Genomic DNA, 19,892 nt, shown 5'->3' with positions numbered 1-19,892 from the left:
AAATTAATAAAAAATAAATATTAATTTTTATGAATTTTAAAAAAAATTATTTGTAAAAAAAAAATTCACGTAGATAGGTTCAAATTCACGTAGATAGGTTCAAATTAATAAAAAATAAAATATTCATTTTTTATGAAAAATGTATAATTGTATTTGTATTAATTTGAACCTATCAACGTGAATTTACCAAAAGGCCCAAAGAATATAAATCCTGGGTACGTTTGATATTCGCGCCATTCTTATGGTACAACGTGATTTAGCTGTTTCACAGATCAGTATGGTCTGCCAGTAGGGGGGCGATGTCGCGACGTAATTTTTACCCAATTGAATAATTTGCGAGTTTATCAAAGGTGCCAGTTGAATCATTACAAAGGACATGGGGTTACACAATGTCACTAGAGCGCCATCGTGATTTTCCGGACCCTAATTTTCGAATCTTATTTTTTTCCTCCTGAACAAATCTCAGCTCCTGCTGGGCACCCTACCTTGCCGCATATCTACAATAAAAAACACCATTTGTTCTTTGGGGTTGTATCTTTAAAGCAATAATTCAGTTCCTTTCATCCCAGGCAACCGTTGGACCATTCGCCGAGATTCATTATGTCTCGAGTAAGGACAACTCTGTTGAATAGTAACTTACATTTCGTAGTGCGAGTAGTGCATGCTGATTGTTTAGCATTGAAAAAAAACATCTTCATAATTTCTGTGAGGCTTGTGATGCCTGCCCTTGCCTTCATCTGTCTGTCACTGACCCCTGATGCTGTCATAAAATGTGAAGGTCATGTGAGTTGTTGCCTATTTTTAATGCCAGAGGAGATGAGCACAGAGGCAGGTGGATGGTGAAATCGGTCCAAGGGTTAAGAGTTGGTAGCGACAGCCTGGCAGTCCCTCATCCAGCAGTGCATTGAGAATGGCTGGTGGGAATGGTGTTGGTGATGAAGTGACAATTAACACGCACATATTTTACGTGAGACCTACACACGCATAATATTAACCATTCCTCCAGTTATAGCACAAGTAAACGAATACTGCCACGTGTTCTCACAAATGCCTGAGCGTGAACAGGTTTTCACTTCCATAAAAAACCCTGACCACATTCATCATTGATTTTAGTTGGGCCTCGGAGACACACACACGTATATAGAGTAGGAATTTTTTAATACAAATTGTGGTTTTGACATTATTGTGCCCGACGTGCAGTTGGAAATTCACAAATTTAACACAAGCGGAATACATTCAATATCAAGGTATTAACGATTATGCGTAGCTGTATTTCTAATTTAGACAATTTGCCTCTGGGCAAAGTGATTGTTTTTCTCACTGTGTGTGGTTGTTTCTCGGCCTGCAGCTGCGCGTGCCGGTGGCGGTGGGGACAGCGGTGCGAGGGGTGCCATGGGCGGTGTGCTGGACACGCCGGCACCCAGGCCATGGGCCCCCGTACCCATTCCGCGTGACAAGAGGAGGCCCAGGACCCAGCCTGGAGGGCGCCCACAGCCTGCACCCAAAGCCGGTGAGGCCTGCACTTAAGCGATGCAGCATACTCGCAAACCCTACTAATTTAAGTGATAGGTTGCCTATCTTCCTAAACTTTTTACTGCGTATCGATTTTCAAAGCTAATAATATCGCTTTATATAAGTTTTGTTAGGACAAGACACGTTTTTATCATGCTATATTTTCTTTGAAAATCAGTCTGCGGCTAAAGGGTTGCCAAGTATGATGCAGTAAAACATGATTTGGATTGAAAAAGCATCTGATTGCGACCGCATTTCAAGACGCTGTACAAATAGGATGGAACGCGTGCTTCTGGAGAGTTTCAAGAGAAGTGGTTTTGGGTATGCATTTTAGTGCCGGGATATATAGGTAGAATCGTACAGGCCAGAGGGCATTAAGACAATATTATAAAAGTACGCATGAGATACAGTTATATACAAAAGAGAACATGATATGGAAACTTAAAAGCAGAAGGGTCTCAGACAATGCAGTTGGGATGCCACGGTGGAGAGATATTAACTACCTCGCCTTGTATACAGGAGGTCGTGAGTTTGATCCTGACCCTGACGCCTTTATTTTTGAAGTTTGCGTGTTCTCCCCGTGGTCGTGTGGATTATTCTCCGGGCCCTCCAGTTATTCCCTCCACATTTAGAAACATGCTTTGAGAGTATTTCCACGTGACAAGCCACTTTGTTGAGCTATCATTTGTGGCCAGGTCGCTTCTGAAAAAGAGCTGTATAGCTTCGTGGGCCACACCTGCCAAAATAAAAAATAGTTCTAGTTTTTAGTTTCAGAGGAAGGGAATTCCAGACAATGGGAGCAGCTCCAAGCACCAACACTGACCTCCATCATCATTGCCATTCTCATATACACTGTCATCATTGTTGTGATAGATGTCCCAGACATGCGTCATCACTGTAGAGCTTGTTAGTTTCACTCATTCATTTCCTTGCGGCCTCACCGCCGATTCCTCACAAGCCTTTCCATATACGGATAACTTATGTATCTCGTGCACATTGGCAAGGCCCTTGTTCTATTAAAACTAGAACCAAAAACGATTTTATTTACCAAGTAAGGCCAACTGAGCTATATAGCTCTTTCTCAGAAATGTCCTGGCCACAAATGATAGCTCAACGAAGTGGCTTATCATCATGTGGAAACTTCTAGCAGCCAAATACTCTCAACGTATGCTTCTAAATGTGGAGGGGAAAAAATGGAGGACCCGGAGAAAAATCCACGCTACCACGGGGAGAACATGCGAACTCCAAATATACAGGCGTCGGGGCCGAGATCGAACCCACGACCTCCTGTATACCAGGCGAGGTAGCTAACATCTTGTCACCGCGGCGTCCTATCTGGCTCTGCATGTTTGGGCGCTGAAGCTTGGTTCTACTTGCGTTGAATGAATCGGTGGGAGTGGCGTTGACACTGAGAGGAAGGCGCTTGCTACGAAGGTGAGGCTAATAACCTCGCATTAGTTCATCATTTACAATGCAACTCCTGAAATAGGTGAATGCAGCTGTCTTGCGTCAGAATATATTCATAGAGTCCTAAGGATTTGTGGGTAGTTGTACGTCGACATGCTTCTTTGAAGCATTGGGAGCGGGGAGAGGTCTGCGATGCAACTAGACACACCTCATACAAGGTTTGTGACAATCTGGGGACAACTTATTTTGAGGTCTATTTACCTCCGCAGCATCCCAGATGTTCTAACCTACTCGCACCTTCGATTAGCACGGTTGACTACGTACGATGCGAAAGACGTTCAACATGCATAAATAGAAAGCAAAACATTGTGATCCCGTGTTGGCGTTGGTGCAAAAGCACACATTTCTAAAACTCAACACATTCGTCAATAACGTTGCCCTAAAATGAAAAACAGCCTGTATAATGTATGACGTTTCAGGCAATGGTCCTTCTTCATAGCAAGAGTTCGGACAAAAAAGCTGCTTTCAAACGAACGATGCAAATGACAGGCCCTGGCCACTAGGAGGCGCAGCTGTCTTATGCTGCAGCCTATTCCGCACTCGGGACAATTTCCCCCCATTCATCTTCGTTTGCGTTCAGCCACTTATTCGTGGGTAGTGGCAGCCACCCGGAAAACACCGCTGCCATTATTCAGGTCACGCCTCGGATTTATGAGATGCATTTTGATAAATTAACGTATCTCGAAGGTTTATACAAGCTCATTTTGCAACCCCCCCTTCCCCGCACTGCGAGCGCATTAACAGTGACGGAACCTCCCCCTCCACGTTGCACATCGGCCTCGCACGACGAGTGGCAACAACAACAACAAAAAAATGAAGCCACGCGCTAATCTGAGTGCGATTTTAATGGGCCCGAGGGAGCGTAGTTTGGAGCGTTCTTTATTTTACGGTCAGGGGTGACCCTTGACCTTATTGAATCACCGTTCAGTGTGGAGTTATTTCTAAGGTGAAGGCCCCCCCCCCACCCACCCCCCCCGGTGGTTTGCCAAGCCTAGCGCTCCGGAATTTCTCCTTACGAGCGAGCGCTGATTATTTCATGCCCAGGCGCTTAGCGGACGAGCTCGTGCCGTGACGCCAGGTTGCTGGCCCCTCGGCACGCGCTGTAACATTGACCTGCAAGCTGCGGTGTCGGAACAGCGGCCTAGACACGTCACTTTAACTGTCCATCAACCGTTCTATTCACGCACCACACCCCACACCTTATTTGTGCTGTTTTATAGAGCGTCCATCCCTGCAAACTGCATCTCACACCCACTGCTGCGCAATCCACATACACGGATGTGCATATGTATTAAGTGTTACATGTGTGGGTGGAAAGCAGAGCGCACGGTTACAATACCCCTCGTGCAAGGGTGGGGGGCAACACTCTATCGTACAGAAGGGGTGCTGGATTACAGACGTGCAGTCACCACCGCCGCCCGGCTCTGTCCGCCTACCTTGGCAAGCCCTTGTCAGGGAATGGAAGAGGGAGCAATTATGAGAATTGTTGTGTGGACTTTTTTGGGTCAAACACGGAGCTCATTATAATTACTCCTCAGTTTCCATTTAACTTTTAACACAATTTAAATAGACACGTGGCATTTTCAAATCTCAGAGTATTTTCCTGCTCGTAACCCACCCCCCCCCCAACTAATTTTGTGACGAGCGCTTCAACTTTGCGAGTGGGGAAGAGCGTAGGAAGTAATTTGCGCAGCGGAGTCTTGGAAGTTTATTAAGTGTGGTCAGCAGCGCCTGACGTAATTTATGTACCCGCTGACAAGGCTGTTGTCTCGCTCTCCCTGGCCCGTCTGGTGAAACAGCCTCTCGCAGTACGTATTGAACACCAATTAGGCCACACCACATATAACGCCAGGTGACCTCTGACCCAGTCACAGTAATTTACTGTCAGAAAAATATCGTGCGGCGATAAAAAATTAGTTTTTTTGGCCGACCGAAAATAATGTGCCCTTGCGTGCATGCTTTTCCTTCCTTCGTCAGAATTAAAAACGTTCACAACAAATTAGTCGTTAATCTTAAATGTCACTTGAAAGCAGCACATTTTCAAGGACCATTAAACACCCGGTGTGCACGTGGAACCTGCAGGCAGCAGTTGTCACTGCGACTGTCGCTCTCAGCCAGCCGGGGATCGAGTGCCTTCCCTGGGAAGCGAGGGCATCTTTGTCGACTTTTCACTTTGGACGAAGTTTACTTTTCTGGCGAGTGTCCTCCGTTAACTCTGATGCGTTTTACAGCCGTGTCCCTCCAACGGGCCATCTCCAATTGTTTGAGTGAACTTGTTGTACGTGGCCTTGTGTGTTTTTGGCTTACGTTTATGTTGAGCCCAACTTTCCAGCCTCCGTCATGAAAGTGTGCTATCATTTCCTCTAGTTTCTTTCCATTTGAGATTATGGTGGCTGTCATCAACAACTTCAAGATGTTTTTTTCCCATTTGTGTTGATATTTCTTTTTTTCCAACCTACTGGTTGGAAAAATCTTCTAACATCGCAGTGAATAACTTGAACAAAGCGGGGTCTCCTTGTCTGATTTCCGGTCTAAGATGTATTTTGGTATTTAATGTAATCCCAGTGTAGCTCGTTTTTGTAAATGGTTCACGTGAATTCTTAATATATATTATTTAGACCTTGGTTTGTGAGAGCTTGAATGACTGCGTTTATTTACACTTTGTCAATGCCTTTTCGAAAGTCTATATAGGTACGGCAATGGTATTTGGTATTCATGAGTATTTTTCTGAATCTGATTGATAGTATGTGTGTGGTCATTGGTACAGAAATGTTTTCGAAGCCCACCTTTGCTCGTGTGGTTTGCTTGCCCTCTAATGTTTTTAATGTATTATTCTGCATTAAGAGAAGCTCGCTTAGAAATACCACTGACCGACAGAGGGAGGAAACTAAACTTTTTATTTTACCAGGTTACAGACCACTGAGCTATCCACCTATGATAGGCCAACGAGAAGTGGCTTTTCATGTGCAAATTTATAGCAGTAGCCAAATACTCTAAACGCATGTTTCAAAATGTGGAGGGAAAAACCGGAGGACCCGGAGAAAAATCCACACGACGACAGGGAGAATATGTAACCTCCAAATATATAGGCGTCAGGGCCGAGATCAAACCCACGACCTCCTGTATACCAGGTAAGGAAGTTAACATCTCGCTACCGTGGTGTCCAATGATGTGGATGACGATGAGGTGGAGGCCTTCATCCAATAGTGGATAGCCCCTGCTTGCCGAGCACGATAAGTTCGTGAACACTGAAATGCACGCATTGCAAGTCTCGTACGCCGCTGCTTTGTTGACACAGCCTCGAGAGAGAACTTCCGAGTTTGACGCTGGGTAAAGGTCGCGCCATTTCTTTGACAATTCACTGGCGTGCTTATTTTTTTCACCGTACCTTTTCAGCTCGAACGTGCGTGTTTGTACAGTAACTCAGTATCGCTCCGTTGTATTAAATTAGAAGCTGCGGTAATTTTTTCCCCTTTCGAAATTTCACATGGCCACAGGACACGGCGGCCTACTCGTGCAAAGTACCGGCTCGGCATCTGTTACGCACGCGGGGGTCAGCAGACGCATTAGCGTCCACTCGATAGAACGCCGCACTCGCCTGCTAACGTTCCCGTGTTAGCGCTGAGGGCTAGGGTGAGGAAGGGGGCATTGAGAGAGTCGCTTTTATGAGATGACCTTGGACTTGTGGAGGGGCTTGTTGGGAGCAACCCTCCCCCTGGCCCCCCTACCCCGCCAAAGACACAGACCCCCGTGCCGCTGCCTGATGCTCGCTGCACGATTAGCGAGGCTCTTTACGCTGGACTCAAACCGTCCTCTGCTTGTTTGGGCAGGAATGGACAGGTGGTAAAGACACCCGGGGAATGCGGCCATCAGAGAGACACTAACCCGTCTGACGCGCTGACGTGCGTCACGAGAAAAAAAAACACGGGAAAAAATAAATAAAGGCCGTTCGGACAAGGAGAAGGGGTGGAAGCGGTTTGTTTATGGCGTGAAAAAACGTCCTGAAGTCACGTACACGCACACGCAGCCGCACTTGTAGCGGGCGCTTGGAATTCAGGCTGTCACGGAGGAATGTGGCAGAGCGGAGGCGAGATTAACGGTCTGGTTTGTCGGTTACTTGCCGCTGGGCGAGAGGATGATTGCAGTCAAAGAATCCCAACTCCTTTTATCTCCAGCCTTCAGTCAACCCAATCCCATGTCTGAGGAAGGGACGCCACCGCCTATCACCTGCAAGTGTGTGCATGTGTGTGCATGTTTGTGTGTGTAGGTATGAGCTGATGTGTGCACATGTTTCTAGACTTGAAGCTTTCGTGACTGCAAGGATTCATATTCTTAGGTTTTTTCGGTAAAGTCACGTAGGTAAAACATCAAAATTAATAAAAATAAAATAAAGATCACGACGTTTCGGAGGCAACACAAGTCTCCGTCATCAGGTGGGACTGTCACAGCCAGATTAGCTGCATCAAGTGAGGCAATGATTCAAGATGTAATCCCTTAAAAGCGAGTTGAGGGGGGAGGAGAGGGGGGGGGGGAGCTCACCGATACGTTCCATTCACTGGCTACCACATTCTGATGAGCTCCCCCCCCCCTCTCCTCCCCCCTCAACTCGCTTTTAAGGGATTACATCTTGAATCATTGCCTCACTTGATGCAGCTAATCTGGCTGTGACGATCCCACCTGATGACGGAGACTTGTGTTGCCTCCGAAACGTCGTGATCTTTATTTTATTTTTTATTAATTTTGATGTTTTACCTACGTGACTTTACCGAAAAAAACCTAAGAATATGAATAGTGTGCACATGTGTGTGTATTTGGTCGCTAACATTACTTGCCCCAAATGTATGTTAAAGGCTATACGGGGGAGCTTTGTATTTTTCTGTATTTGGTGGGGAGTGGTGGGGTAGCGCTTTGCGCACCGCGCTATGAAGCCGGCGACCCGAGTTCGATTCCCACTCAGGGCCAACACCAGTGAGATTTTCTGAATCGGTCTTGGGCCTCCCCTAAGTCAACTCAACATCAACTGAGTACCTGGTGCGATGTGTAAACATCGCTACTACGGAGACAAAGGCGGCCAGGCGTGGTGCTGGCCACCCACCCCCTCTCGTGCCATTCTGGCCTCCATAGGTTTTCGCTAACAGCCTGTTAAGGCTATATGGGGGGATCTTTGACCTTGTCTGTATTTAAAGGATGGTGCCATGCCGGTAAGAATACCACAATAAATCACATGGACTCTGATTTGAGTTGTAGCCGTTGCACTGTCGGTGACTTTTAGTGCAGTGTTTGTTGATGTTCCTGAATCGGTGACCCTTAGGTTAGTTTGGTGTTAAACATTAATTCCTTTTTAGATGAGTCAACACAAGCCCTAGGGATCAAAGGTGGGTAGGTGTGGTGTTCTCTGCACCGCCACCCACTCGTGTGTCACAGATTTCTCGGTGTGTGATTGCTCATAGCGCTTGTCTCAAGCCTAACCACGCTGGAAAAAGGAGAACGTTGTATACTTTATATCTGTGCATACACGTACTAAAGGGGTTACACGTGTACAGCACGTCTTGTTTATTTGCCGGCCGTCTGGTATTTTGCGCAAGTATTTGCTCGTACAGTGCATCGCACATTTCTATTGCGTTGTATGCGGTTGAGTCTTACGCAAGCGACTCCAGCAGCTCCGAACGTTTTTTTTTATTCCTCCCCGTAAGTGAACCGAAATGTGATGCCTCCCAGATAAACGCCACTGCTAAATTTTCACCGTTTCAATCGCATCACAAATGCAGCTCAGTCACGATGCACGTGGCTTTAGTGGCACTTGGATACCGGGACTTTCTGTCGGTGTAGACGGCACTCGCGCTGCCACCCCGAGGCAGCACAACTTTGGGGAGCTGCTGGGGTGGAGAACGCTGCTGTCCCTGCACAGCCCTGCCGGGTCAACGTTACATTTTACGGGGGGCCAGTATGGTTGTCGGATGGGCCCCCTCGTTGCAGATTTATTTCCTCCCTTGACTATTTTTGTTACCACTTAACCCGCTGCATTAATCCGTCCCTGGGCCCGGCGACCGCTGCCTCCCATCCTCCCTGCCTGCCAAGCCGCCCACCGCCACCCCCGCCGGCCCCGCCTCTCGCTCCAGACGGGTGTTTGTGTCGGCGAAGCCGCCCCCCCCCTCCCCGGTCTGGCTCGTCAGTGCCGACGTGGGGCTGCCACGAGGTGGAACGCGCCCCCGAGGCAGCTGCCGTGGCCCAGTGGCCCTGCCCTGACCGTACGGCGGGGAGGACGGCACCGCGCGCGTACTACCGCCCCCGCCCCGTAGCACATGCCGGTCGCGTGATGCACGCCTGAAAGGCGTTTTGTGAAAGCGTTTGGCGCATAGTTCCCGCCGTCGGGGCAGCGTACCAAAGAATGCGATCTCCGTGCGCGCGTGTGGCTGCTACGCCTGCCGCGTGTTTATTGCCCGTCGAGCTGGGTGTGCACCGACTTGCAACGTCGTCTGGTGGTTAATTATCGTTAAGCAACACTGCCCTTTGTTGCGCTGTATGTTTGTGATCCTGTGTCTTTGCTCGCCGCTTTTACCAAGCCCGCACTCACCAGCTTGGTGAAGTATGGTCAAGGAACCCCCGCGTCCCCGCACGCCGTGGCGAAAGCCCTCCTCCAGTAGTAGATGCACAACTGAGCTGTGCAATTAACCAGGCTGTGTTACTTGTGCATTTGGGCTCGTGCTTATGAGACTGCATTCAATATCCAGCCAGGTGGATTCTCATGGTCACGAAAAGAGCAGCACCTGGTGATTTGTGTCACCTGGTTAGCCAACAGTGGTTCTGCTACGGGCAAAAATGGTCTGGTCATACAAAGGTATAACTCTCGCGACTGAAAGTATTACAGTTGTTGCTATAGGTACCATTTTCAGATGAAATTTCCATTCAGAAATGTCACGGAATTGCTTCTGAAGCCACGTCAGTTAGCTCCTTATCTCCACAGGAGGCACACATGCGTGCGTGCGTCTGTTATTTGGGCTTTGCCTAGCAAAGAATCATTATCACGTGTTAAGTGAAATGGAAAATGTTATTCACATATGCTGGTATAAATCGAATTAAGTGAAAACCCGATCTGATGATCGTTTTGTGCAGTCAGTGGTAACTGGGCTGCGACCATCAGCTCGACACACTTGCAAACATGGTTTAATCACAAGCGACTGCCCAGATTAAAACCCGGGATTATAGTGCTACGAGCTCAGTGCTCTGACATGGCATTAGACCCCTGAACCACCTGGCCACATTAAAACATTTTGTGCTCGTCACATGAACTTCTTTCGCACGATCGGTCGCCAACCGTGCCAATCGGAGGTGCGACTTCACCTGTCGTTAAACTCTGCAAACAAGAATGTTTGCATTGCTATCATTTAAGCCACCGGCGTGGAATCCTACAGTTAAACGCGATATAATACTGTCACGCCAAACGCTATGACCGCACGAGGTGGAACACGGAAGAACAGGGTTGTAGCATTTATCTCCAAATCAAGTCGACTATTTTTAGTTGGGGACCCCACGTAGCCCATGGTGGAGATTGAGGATGGCCTCATCCTCAAACCGATGGCATTTCATCCCATCGGTGAGATCGCCTTTCACTATTTGCAGCTGTAGCTTAGCTGCAAATAGGATTTGTTTCATGTTCCTATTGGCCTGGCCGCACGCGTGTTATTTAGGCCTCGATATGTGCTTCGTGCCGAAAATAGAGACACTTAAACAAGGATCGCCCGGACAAGGTTAAATGCTGCGTCTGAACCCTGGATAAGTTGCATACCCACCCTTCCCCCCCCTTAGGTGTGTGTTTTTGCACTGTTGATTGGGCAAGAGTTGCTGAAGGTGCTTATGAGGCGGTGGAGAGGAATGTAATTGTGTGGTGAGGAATCTCGACCGTCCTGAGTCATCCGTTCACCATAAGGGGTGTGGGGGAGTTCAGGGAGGGCATCGCAGTTGAGGCCTGGGTGGCGTGGGGGGTTGTGGCTGGGCTGATGAAGTACAAACTGTGCTCGTGACCACTCGCAACAAATGGGTTTCTCGGCAGCAAGCCGGAACCCTGCCGATGTGCGGGAGCTGAGACTTTATTTGTTTATTTCAAACTGCTCTCCTTTGTTTTCAAAGCACGCGCAGCGTACGTGTGCTGTGCGAGTGGGGCGGAGCGGTGGTGTAGTGGTTAGCACGCTGCCCTACGAACCTGGAGACCCGAGTTTGATTCCCGCTCCCGGCCAACGCCAGCTACGAATATCTGACCTGCTCCTGGGCCTCCCGTAGGTCGACTCAGCCTCAAATGAGTACCTCGTGTAATGTGTAAACATTGCCACTAGAGAAACAAAGGCGGCCGGGTGTGGTGCTGGCCACCCACCCTCTCGTGTGCCGTTCCGGCCTTCATCGGTGCTACTCGCTAACAGCACTTGCTCCAACAGTCTGTTAAAGCTACACGGGGGATCTTTATCTTTGTGCGTGCTCTTGGCGGAGTTGGCGGCGATGGGGGGGGTATTTGGGTCAGTGCTCGTCGAGGCAGTGAAGAGGGGCGGACAACGCCGTTGAGTCGCTCGGCACGGCGCTGGTTAATGACCACCCGTCAGTGCGCCTCGTTTACTGAATGGCACCACGGCGAAGTGGAACGTCCACGTAATTCGGATGTAAATCCAAAAAATCGCTCAGATTAATTCCGCATGATCATATTACGCAACCCTCGTTTGGCGAGGGAGTGGTCCTTCCGAATTGGCGTGGTGGTGGGTGCTCGAAATTGGCAACGGGCCTGGTTTTAGCTCAGTGGAAATAACTTGAAGTTGTCAGCTGTCACCGTGTAGCTGTGGGCCTGTTTTAAGCTATCTGCCATGCACGTGGTACCAGCATGTCTTTAAATGAGGTCACTAAACAGAAGTGGAAAGGGAAAAACCCACGTCAACTCTTATTGGCTCGTGGTAATTTCTTCATGAGCACAACATTTGTTCGTTTCATGAAGCTAGAAATCCAGTGTCTTCACTTTATGCTGCTGGGGAATGTGGTTGTGGAGAGAAACGAAAATAAATGGAAATAACAAAAAAATGATGTTGCTTGCAATATTCCACATCTGTGTTTAGTTTAGTGGGTTTAAAAAAAACGCTATTCATTTATTTTTTAAATCGTTAACAGTTATTTCTTTATTTTTAGCTGTTGTATGGGAAAGGGGAAGTCAGTCTGCTTTCTCTATGTTATTGTGAAACTGCTGCCTTGCTGTTTCCCGGGTGTCTGTCAAGCCACAGATGTCGAGATGTCCTGCCGTAGACTGCGTATCAGCAAAAATGCAGTTTCCTCATTTGGGAGTCCTTAGCATGATGACAGCTTGCGTTATGAGTTCTCCATCCTCGCACGGCTTAAGCCTCTTCGTTTATCCCCCCACCACCGCACCCGCACCCCGCCCCCCACCCCCGCCCCCCACAACCGCCCCCCACCACAGACTCTCCGCTTCCACAACCTGCGGTGGTCCGCTCTTTGTTTGCCCCCCCTCCCACGCCTTGTTACCCCCACGCAGCAGCCCCCCTTCTTCCCTTTCCTCTCCGTCTGCACACATCTCTCCATTCCTCTTGCACCGCTTCCCCGCCGGCGGAGAACAATCCTCCCAGCATGCCGTGCAGCGGGGGCCGCCTCCGGTGGGAGGAAACGGGAAGCGGCTCCGCTTTAAAAGTGGCTGGGAGAGAGCGCGTGTTTTTGGTGCCCCCTTCCTGAGACGCTGTGCTGGATAAGCACTTTCAGTCGTCCCTGAGCGCTCTCTCACATTTTGGGGCAGGTGGGGGGGGGTTGTTGAGAGGGTGCAGTTAGGGAAAACACCCTTGTGGTTTCAGAACCAGAGCTTTAAAAAAAAAAATGTCATTATCTCGAAACGTAAATTCTTTACATCCTGCCTGGTTTTGTCCAAATAAAGAGAGATAATTTTTTATTCAAATCCACGACTTTCGTCACTGCGGCGGGGCAGAAAAATGTTGACTTTGTGGCGCTTAAGCAACATTTGTGAGCTCAAATGACCTCGTATCTGTCAAATGTTGTTCTGATGAACCACAATAGTTTTCTATTAATATTACATTGGATAATTGAAAGTAAGTTTTTAGCATTAAAATGTCCCTGAAATCGATCTGCTCTGCGTATCTCATGGTACACCGGATGCAGTGCTGTCGTCAGCCACAGTTTGGCGAAAGGAAACTGGACAGTTTATTTCGGGACGAATTATCACAGATTCGGGAGGAGATGAAGAAAAAAGGGGTCCTTGTATGTTGTTACTGTGCATTTCCCACCAGTGCCTGGTTACGTGCGCGGGTATTCTTACAGGGCGTAGAAACCAGAGCTGATTAAGAGATTTTATGTCTCGGTGCGGCGCTGTATGGGCCCGTTTAATTCCCCGCTGCTGTGACGCAGGCCATATTAACGGGGTGTTTTCTTTCGCGGTGTCGGCTTGTCCTCCTCAAATGACTTCAAATGCTCCTGACGTCGCCCGGCAGGTTTTATTTTTCCTGTAATTTCACCTGTGCTCTTGTTTTCTGCCCGGTAACGTGAGCGCCGTCGTGAAAACGCTGTAAAATAATCCCGCTCGGCTTTCGGAGAGGAGGAGGGGGGGGAAAAGTTTAGACGAGAAAAAAAATCTGCTTACAGGGTGCCCTAAAGAAAGCCGTGCCTGTATTTTATTGGGTGCCATTCACTCCCCCCACCATGCAATTACGTTCCCTCTGAAGGTGGCGTGGGGTCAGCCGAGCAATTGGCTCGGTTTCCCAATTGTCGTGTGGATAATAGCTTCAAGGTGGCCAATTACGGGCGTGGTGCGGTGTTCTGGGTGTTCTGGCGTTTGATGTGCCATCCAACGCCCCTTATTTCTTAGACCTCCTGCCCTCCCGAGTGTCCGAGTGGGAAGGTTGTGCCCGTTTGTGAGCGACCCAGCCGCTCGTGATTTGTACTTAACCCCCTACTTCATCAGCCCGTTCACATTAAAATGTTGACTGTCCTCTCATTTTTTTGCCTTCATTTTCATTGCTTTAAAACTGTACATTCAATTTGCTTCCATTTATTTATCTTGGTAAGGATTTTTTGGGATTCCAATATCTCTGTGGAAATGAGTTCTGAGTAACCTTAGATATGTAGAGAGGGTTTTTTCACTTGAGCCAATATTTTTTTCCTCCACAAATTCTCCATGGTGTCACGCACCGAGCCTTCGAGGCCAGCCTAGCCTGGTTGTGTCGAGGCCCGCGATGGCCTCACGTGAACGGGCTCAGCCACAGAGGGATGCCTGCTGGGGCCATGTTTTTGCTCCCGGCTCTCGCAGATCCGACGGCGGCCCGAGCCGTTCCCTCGGCACGTCCGTCCATATTGTCTTGGACCCGTCGCCAGGAGACCGGGCGGGCGGTTTCATCGCAACACCCCGTGGCTCGGGTGGCCGGCGATGGCCTCCGTGTGTTCTGCCCGGTCCCGGTAGCGTGGCCCGGGAGAGGCGGTGACGTGCATGACCAGCATCGCCCTGCTGCTCGCAGTCCCCCATCCGCTTGCGGTTTTACGCATCGCGGGAGCTGCACGCGGGTTTCACGACAGTCGTGTTCACGGAGGGCGAGAGCTGGCTGGCGTCGGTGGGTGAAAATAAGCGTGAAATTACCGCGTCTCGTCCGTGTGTATTTCACGTTGCCGTATTTCTTATTCATGCAGGGTGTTTTATAAACATGAGCAAAGTATGGCCAAGCGTTTTTAACAAGGCTGTTCCTCACCTGTCAGCGCTTCGTTGATTGTCGTCATCCCCCTCCCCCGCAGTCTGCGATTATAGACTGATGCGTAGAGAAGTGCCGCATTGAGTATCGTCTTCACCATTAACTTGTAAGTGGCTCTGTTTTGTAAATGTGTGTTCAATCTTTCTGTTTACGTTTTTGTACGTGCACTGCTAGTTTGTCATAATGTTACATCCGTCTACGTAATAATAAAAACATTGAAAGCCTGGTTAAGTTTGCCCGTAAACATACACGCAGCCTTTACAATCTAATTAGGCCATTAAACTTAGATTAAAACACACTTTGAAAAAAGAGAGAGAATAAACTTCAAACAAATATTACTTGAAAGGAACAGCAGCATTAACGAAGGCTATTAAAAGGCAGGAGACCCGTGGTGGCTGGCACAGTGTGTGGCGCCCAGAGGGCCCGCTCATAATGACCTGGGTGGAGCAGTTTCCGCGTTTTGAGTTTGGGATGAAAAGTGCCCTATTTTGGTCGTTGTAAAACATGTGGCTGGCACCGCAGTGTTGTGATTTGCTTAAATATTTCCAGGACGCATGCGCGTGCACGTGTTTGAGCAGCCTCGTGGTGTGCGTGTTATCTCGATGATCGGCTCTCTCCTCGTGTTCATTTTTGTGTTGTTGCTCGGACTTTTTTTTTTACGGTCCGGTCTTCTCCTTCCCCCCACTGTGTTACTGGACTCTGCCGGTATGCGTAACCCGATCGCGGTCCACCTGTGCACTCTCATGTTCTGCTCCTTTGTTCGCCTTTATGTGTGGCATTGCGCGCTCGTTCCGCCCTGCTGACGGCCACCGTCGCCCCGAGCAACGTGCCGGCTCCTTGATGTTTTTTATGCGTCGTCACCGACCCACGGGACACCGCGTGTGCACGCCGTGTGCCACACCACCGCCGCGAGACATTAAGACGTCAGCTCGTTCGCTCACTCGTTTATTCATCTCGCCTTTTTTCTTTAAATGTGACACCGTTGAAGATGACTTTGATTGTAGGTGGACGGTGGCTCAGGCGCCCGAAGCATTGAGCTGACAACTCGGAGATCCTGGGTTTGAATCTGGGCAGCCTCCCCGTGGGTATACCGGCTTCTCACGTGTAGCGAGGTGACGATCTTGGCCCGGTCACCAATGATCGTACAATTAAAAAAAACTATCGCTTTAAATTAGATGTTTCACTTTGTTTGGATGATTCCAACTCTGAGACTTTTTCTCGGTTTCATTGACATGCGACCGACACGTATAAGGGCATATAAAAGGTGTGTCCCTCACATGAATAAACAGGCCTGTTGCAGTAATCTCATCAGTAATTCTGTGACGTCATCTTCTGTGGCAGCTCTCTGACACGGTGATGCACTGCTCGCTTCAGAGTTCCCAATGGACATTTCTTCATCTCATGAGACCACACTGAGAGCACAATTTGAATGTCATCATGAAAAGAGAAGTAACGATAGATAAAAAAATAGAGTTAATCAGGTCACATCTGTGCGGTATTCCACAGAGAATGTTCGGGAATGTGCAGTGGTTCTTCTCTTTTCATATCGTATGATCAGCCGCTCGGTCAGGACACATATCGGGGCACGGCCCCTCAAATCGGGGGCAAGGCCCCCCTCACCCCGGTGACCTGAGTGACACTTCCAGGAAAGCGGGTGGTGGGGGGGGGGACCGGCAGCACAATCCCTTCAAGGAAAACGCTATCGCGCTAAGTTGTCAGCTATATGTTGTTTCTCGCGTGTCGCATGGATGGTTTTAGCCACAGTCACGGCTCGCGGTAGCCCAGATTAGACGAGAGCTTTGTGTCCGCTGTATTGTCTGCGACGAGCTGGACGGGTATGAACGGGCCCGGTGTCCAAAGAACGGTGTGTGTAGCAATACAGCTTCTAGGAAAATATGGCGTGTGACCTGAGAGAGGCTAGTAGATTTGTGTGTGGGTCCACGTATTTTGTACGGATACGCGACCACATCCTACACGTATCCTGCGGTATGATAGGCATACATTTCCTGTGTTGTGTGTGCGCGTGGCCCAAAAAAAGTACATGCTACTCTGATTATCGTCACGCTAACGGTAAAAAAACGCATTATTTATGCCCGTTGAAAATCACATTCCTAAATTGAAAAGTGTTTATTTTAGAACGTTATATATCGGCAGAGTTTAGTGAATCAGTTTCTAGACTTTTTTGTAGCGGGGAAAAGTGTGGGGACCATGACACACTCCTTTGTGGTTTCCCAGAATTGAAAAGTGGTTCACACTGAGACTGAAGCACAGGACGAGTAGGAGACTGTTACGTATGAACAGTTTAAGAAATTAAGCAACCTCATCGAAATCAACATCCCACAATGATGGTAATAATCCATAATAAACCACAATTTCTAAATCGTGCTCATAATGCATGATAAAAACATATTGTGTGTCATTTTGGACTCGATTATCTTGGAGATATCTCAGTGGTTTGCTACTCGCACAAAAATGAATGCACCATCCCCATCTCAGCGTGGTTTGCATGAGCACGTCCGACACCATGGTATTTTAGTAGGATTTCTCCTCTTTGTCAATAAAGGTGGACACGTTTATCTCTATGAATTACCTTCCTAATTGTTTGACGTACGACGAACCGGTTAAAGTCCACTTCACAGTCATTCTGATGATTGCCCCCAACTTTAAAGTCGCTTGAATGTAAATTTCAAATCGTGGATCTGCCCATATGTTGTGTAATAATTATAATATTATTTTACAGCTCCATGTCAATCAACTGCTGGAACTGGTGTGTCCGTCATGGTTTGTTTGACTATACTTCACCGCTTTGGTCGGTGTGGGTTTGTTGAAGTGGGGGGGGGGGGGAACCAGAAATAGTTCAGATATTGCTCACCACTAACGTTAGCCGGAAATCGTCGCTGGGTTGCACTAACCACTGCGGCACTGCTCCGCATACTATATATAGCAGAATACATATCTGGACGCGATGGTGCTTTCAAGTGGGCACGCAGAGTCGAGTAAATACAGTGCCGTGGCGCACGTGTTTTTGCGCAAATTGCCCGCGCTGCCATTAGTATCGTGCGCATAGGCCCCCCTGCGCGGGCGCACGTGTGTTTGACCCAATGCGGCGTGTGAAAAAACTGTTGAGAGCGTAGCTCTGTTGCGGTTTCCTCGCAAGTGTCGCTGTTGTCATTCGACCGTAGACCGTCGCCAAGGCAGGCGAGGGAACTCTCCAAACGTGTGGCAGCCGATGCACGAACACCCAAGCCCATGTCTGCCCGCGTAATTGGTTTTTAGCGCGTCGTGGGAAGGCAGCACGCCAGGCTGATCTCGGTAGGGCCGTGCAACACACGGGCGCGATGTGCCAGAGCCCAGCTCGCCTTGTGCCGGATATTCACTCATGGAAAGTCAGGAGCCTGGCAGGAGGGAGAGGATGTGTAAAATGTTGTTTATCGTCATCGTCAAAATAAAGCCCCATGTCATGGAGGAAAGCCAGAGTTTGCGTTTTTCAATGACACACGTGGTGGCTGTGGTGGGAGGGAAGGGTGAGTGCGTTGGGTAGGGTTGGGGCTCGTGGAATGAACTTGAAGGAAACTTTCTATCACCGTGCTGTTTTCCTTGCTTAATCTCTTTCCCACGCCACAGTGTATTTAAAAAGCACACAATAATACTTGGGATTCCATCATCAGCCAGTGTAAAAATGGTCTCGTGGTTTTTATTTTTTGTTCGTCGGGCGGTGTTGTGTTTTTCTTCCAATTAAGTTCTGCTTCATGTCGCTTGTTTTTCAGGAAATGGGAAATTTCTGCGAGAGGACACGTTGAGTAAACAGGAAGGGCACAGGGGGAGCACGGCACCCCCACAGAGCCCTGCGGCCGAGGTCCCCACGGTGGCGCCCAGCTGGACGGCCAGACCCAGGTACGGCGGCGGCGGCGGAAAGACGCGCCCCCTCCCACGATCGAGCACAGGCTTGGCTGGAGCGTGGTTGTGCCTGTGCGGAAGACAATGGGTCATGTTTGTGGGTTTAAAAGATGGGCGAGGCTGCATTTGCGCACTTGGGAGCGTTGCTCTGTGTCATTTCACAACCCTGGGACCGAACGTGTGAATTTTTTGGAACAAGAGGAAGTCGCTGAGCCAAAATATATTTTATTGTGCCCGTTGTAAATCACAGTGTACCGCTAGCAGCCATTGGATCGTGCTTCAGGCTTGGACTGTGCTCGCTTTTTAAGATTGAGTGTGCGGTTTTATTTTCTTTCTCCCCACCATAAATGTCGGACTCCAATCCCCCAAACGTCTGGTGTACCAAAAACATTCTCTGCTCCTTAACAATACAAAATAAAAGACATATTCTTGTGTTTGTAATGTAGGGTATGCAGCAGTACCAAGCAATCTTTGTGAGAGATCTTCACTTCTTCGGGGATGAGAAAACTAGGGCAAGGTCATTGAAACAGGTATCTGAATATAGGGCAAGCCGTGTCTGTCTGCCCGAAAGAAACGGGAGCCGTTTATACTGGCGCGTCATGGGCTTTGACACGTGCGGCGGTTCCGTGCCTTATCCTTGACCTTGCCCACACTTCGATCGCTGGCTCCATTGGAGCCGAAAGCCCGTATGTTGGGACGCTCTGACCTGGCGCGATCGGACGGCGTTCGGTCCGCGCTGGAGTCGGATATTCTGTTCATTGAACCGCTCGCACAAACGCCCGGAATGCCCTGGTTTGGCACGCACGTGTGAGTGTGCGTGTCAGCCAAGGCACTGGCACGAATGTACGCCTGCATCCTCTTAATTTCAGTTAAGCTCGGCACACGCAGGGAGTCCTATGAAGAGTGCTCCTCCTCTATGCCCATGGGCAAGTTCCTGGCTCAAATTCACACCAACCTATCCAATCCCACTCCCCAGTCGAGCACAGTGTGTCCTTGAAATGCTGGGCTTAATGCAGGGGCAAGGTTCCTCGGTATATCTATTTTGCTAATAAAACCCTGTTATTTCCATGGAGACCAACGTTTAACCTATTCACAGCTTGTTATGTTATTTAAATTGCTTTTTCTATTGTGTAATACAATATAAAAGAAAGGTTAAAAACATCATGGATTCCACTGAAAAGCACAAGCCAATTCTGGAACGCACAATCCAGTGCAACCCGTGGTATATCGTAGAGTACAGTTCTCAAGTGCGACTGCCTGGCACGTGATGTTTCTGCATGGAGA

General features: G+C 48.8%; 1 protein-coding gene across 1 annotated transcript in view; it reads left to right on the top strand.

Moving 5' to 3' along the window:
- The window catches only part of KIAA0586 (KIAA0586 ortholog), a 185,762-nt gene that overhangs the window by 14,387 nt on the left and 151,483 nt on the right, over positions 1 to 19,892 (top strand). The window contains 2 exon segments of the mRNA XM_061559513.1: positions 1,349 to 1,510; positions 18,479 to 18,605. Coding sequence (XP_061415497.1) covers positions 1,349 to 1,510; positions 18,479 to 18,605 — 289 coding nt within the window.

The sequence above is a fragment of the Lethenteron reissneri genome, chromosome 25 (genome assembly GCF_015708825.2).
Source record: "Lethenteron reissneri isolate LAM-NWPU_2019-01 chromosome 25, ASM1570882v1, whole genome shotgun sequence".
In the NCBI taxonomy this organism is placed as follows: Eukaryota; Metazoa; Chordata; class Hyperoartia; order Petromyzontiformes; family Petromyzontidae; genus Lethenteron; species Lethenteron reissneri.
The sequence above is the reverse complement of the archived record's forward strand: the minus strand, read 5'-3'. Positions and strand labels throughout refer to the sequence as shown.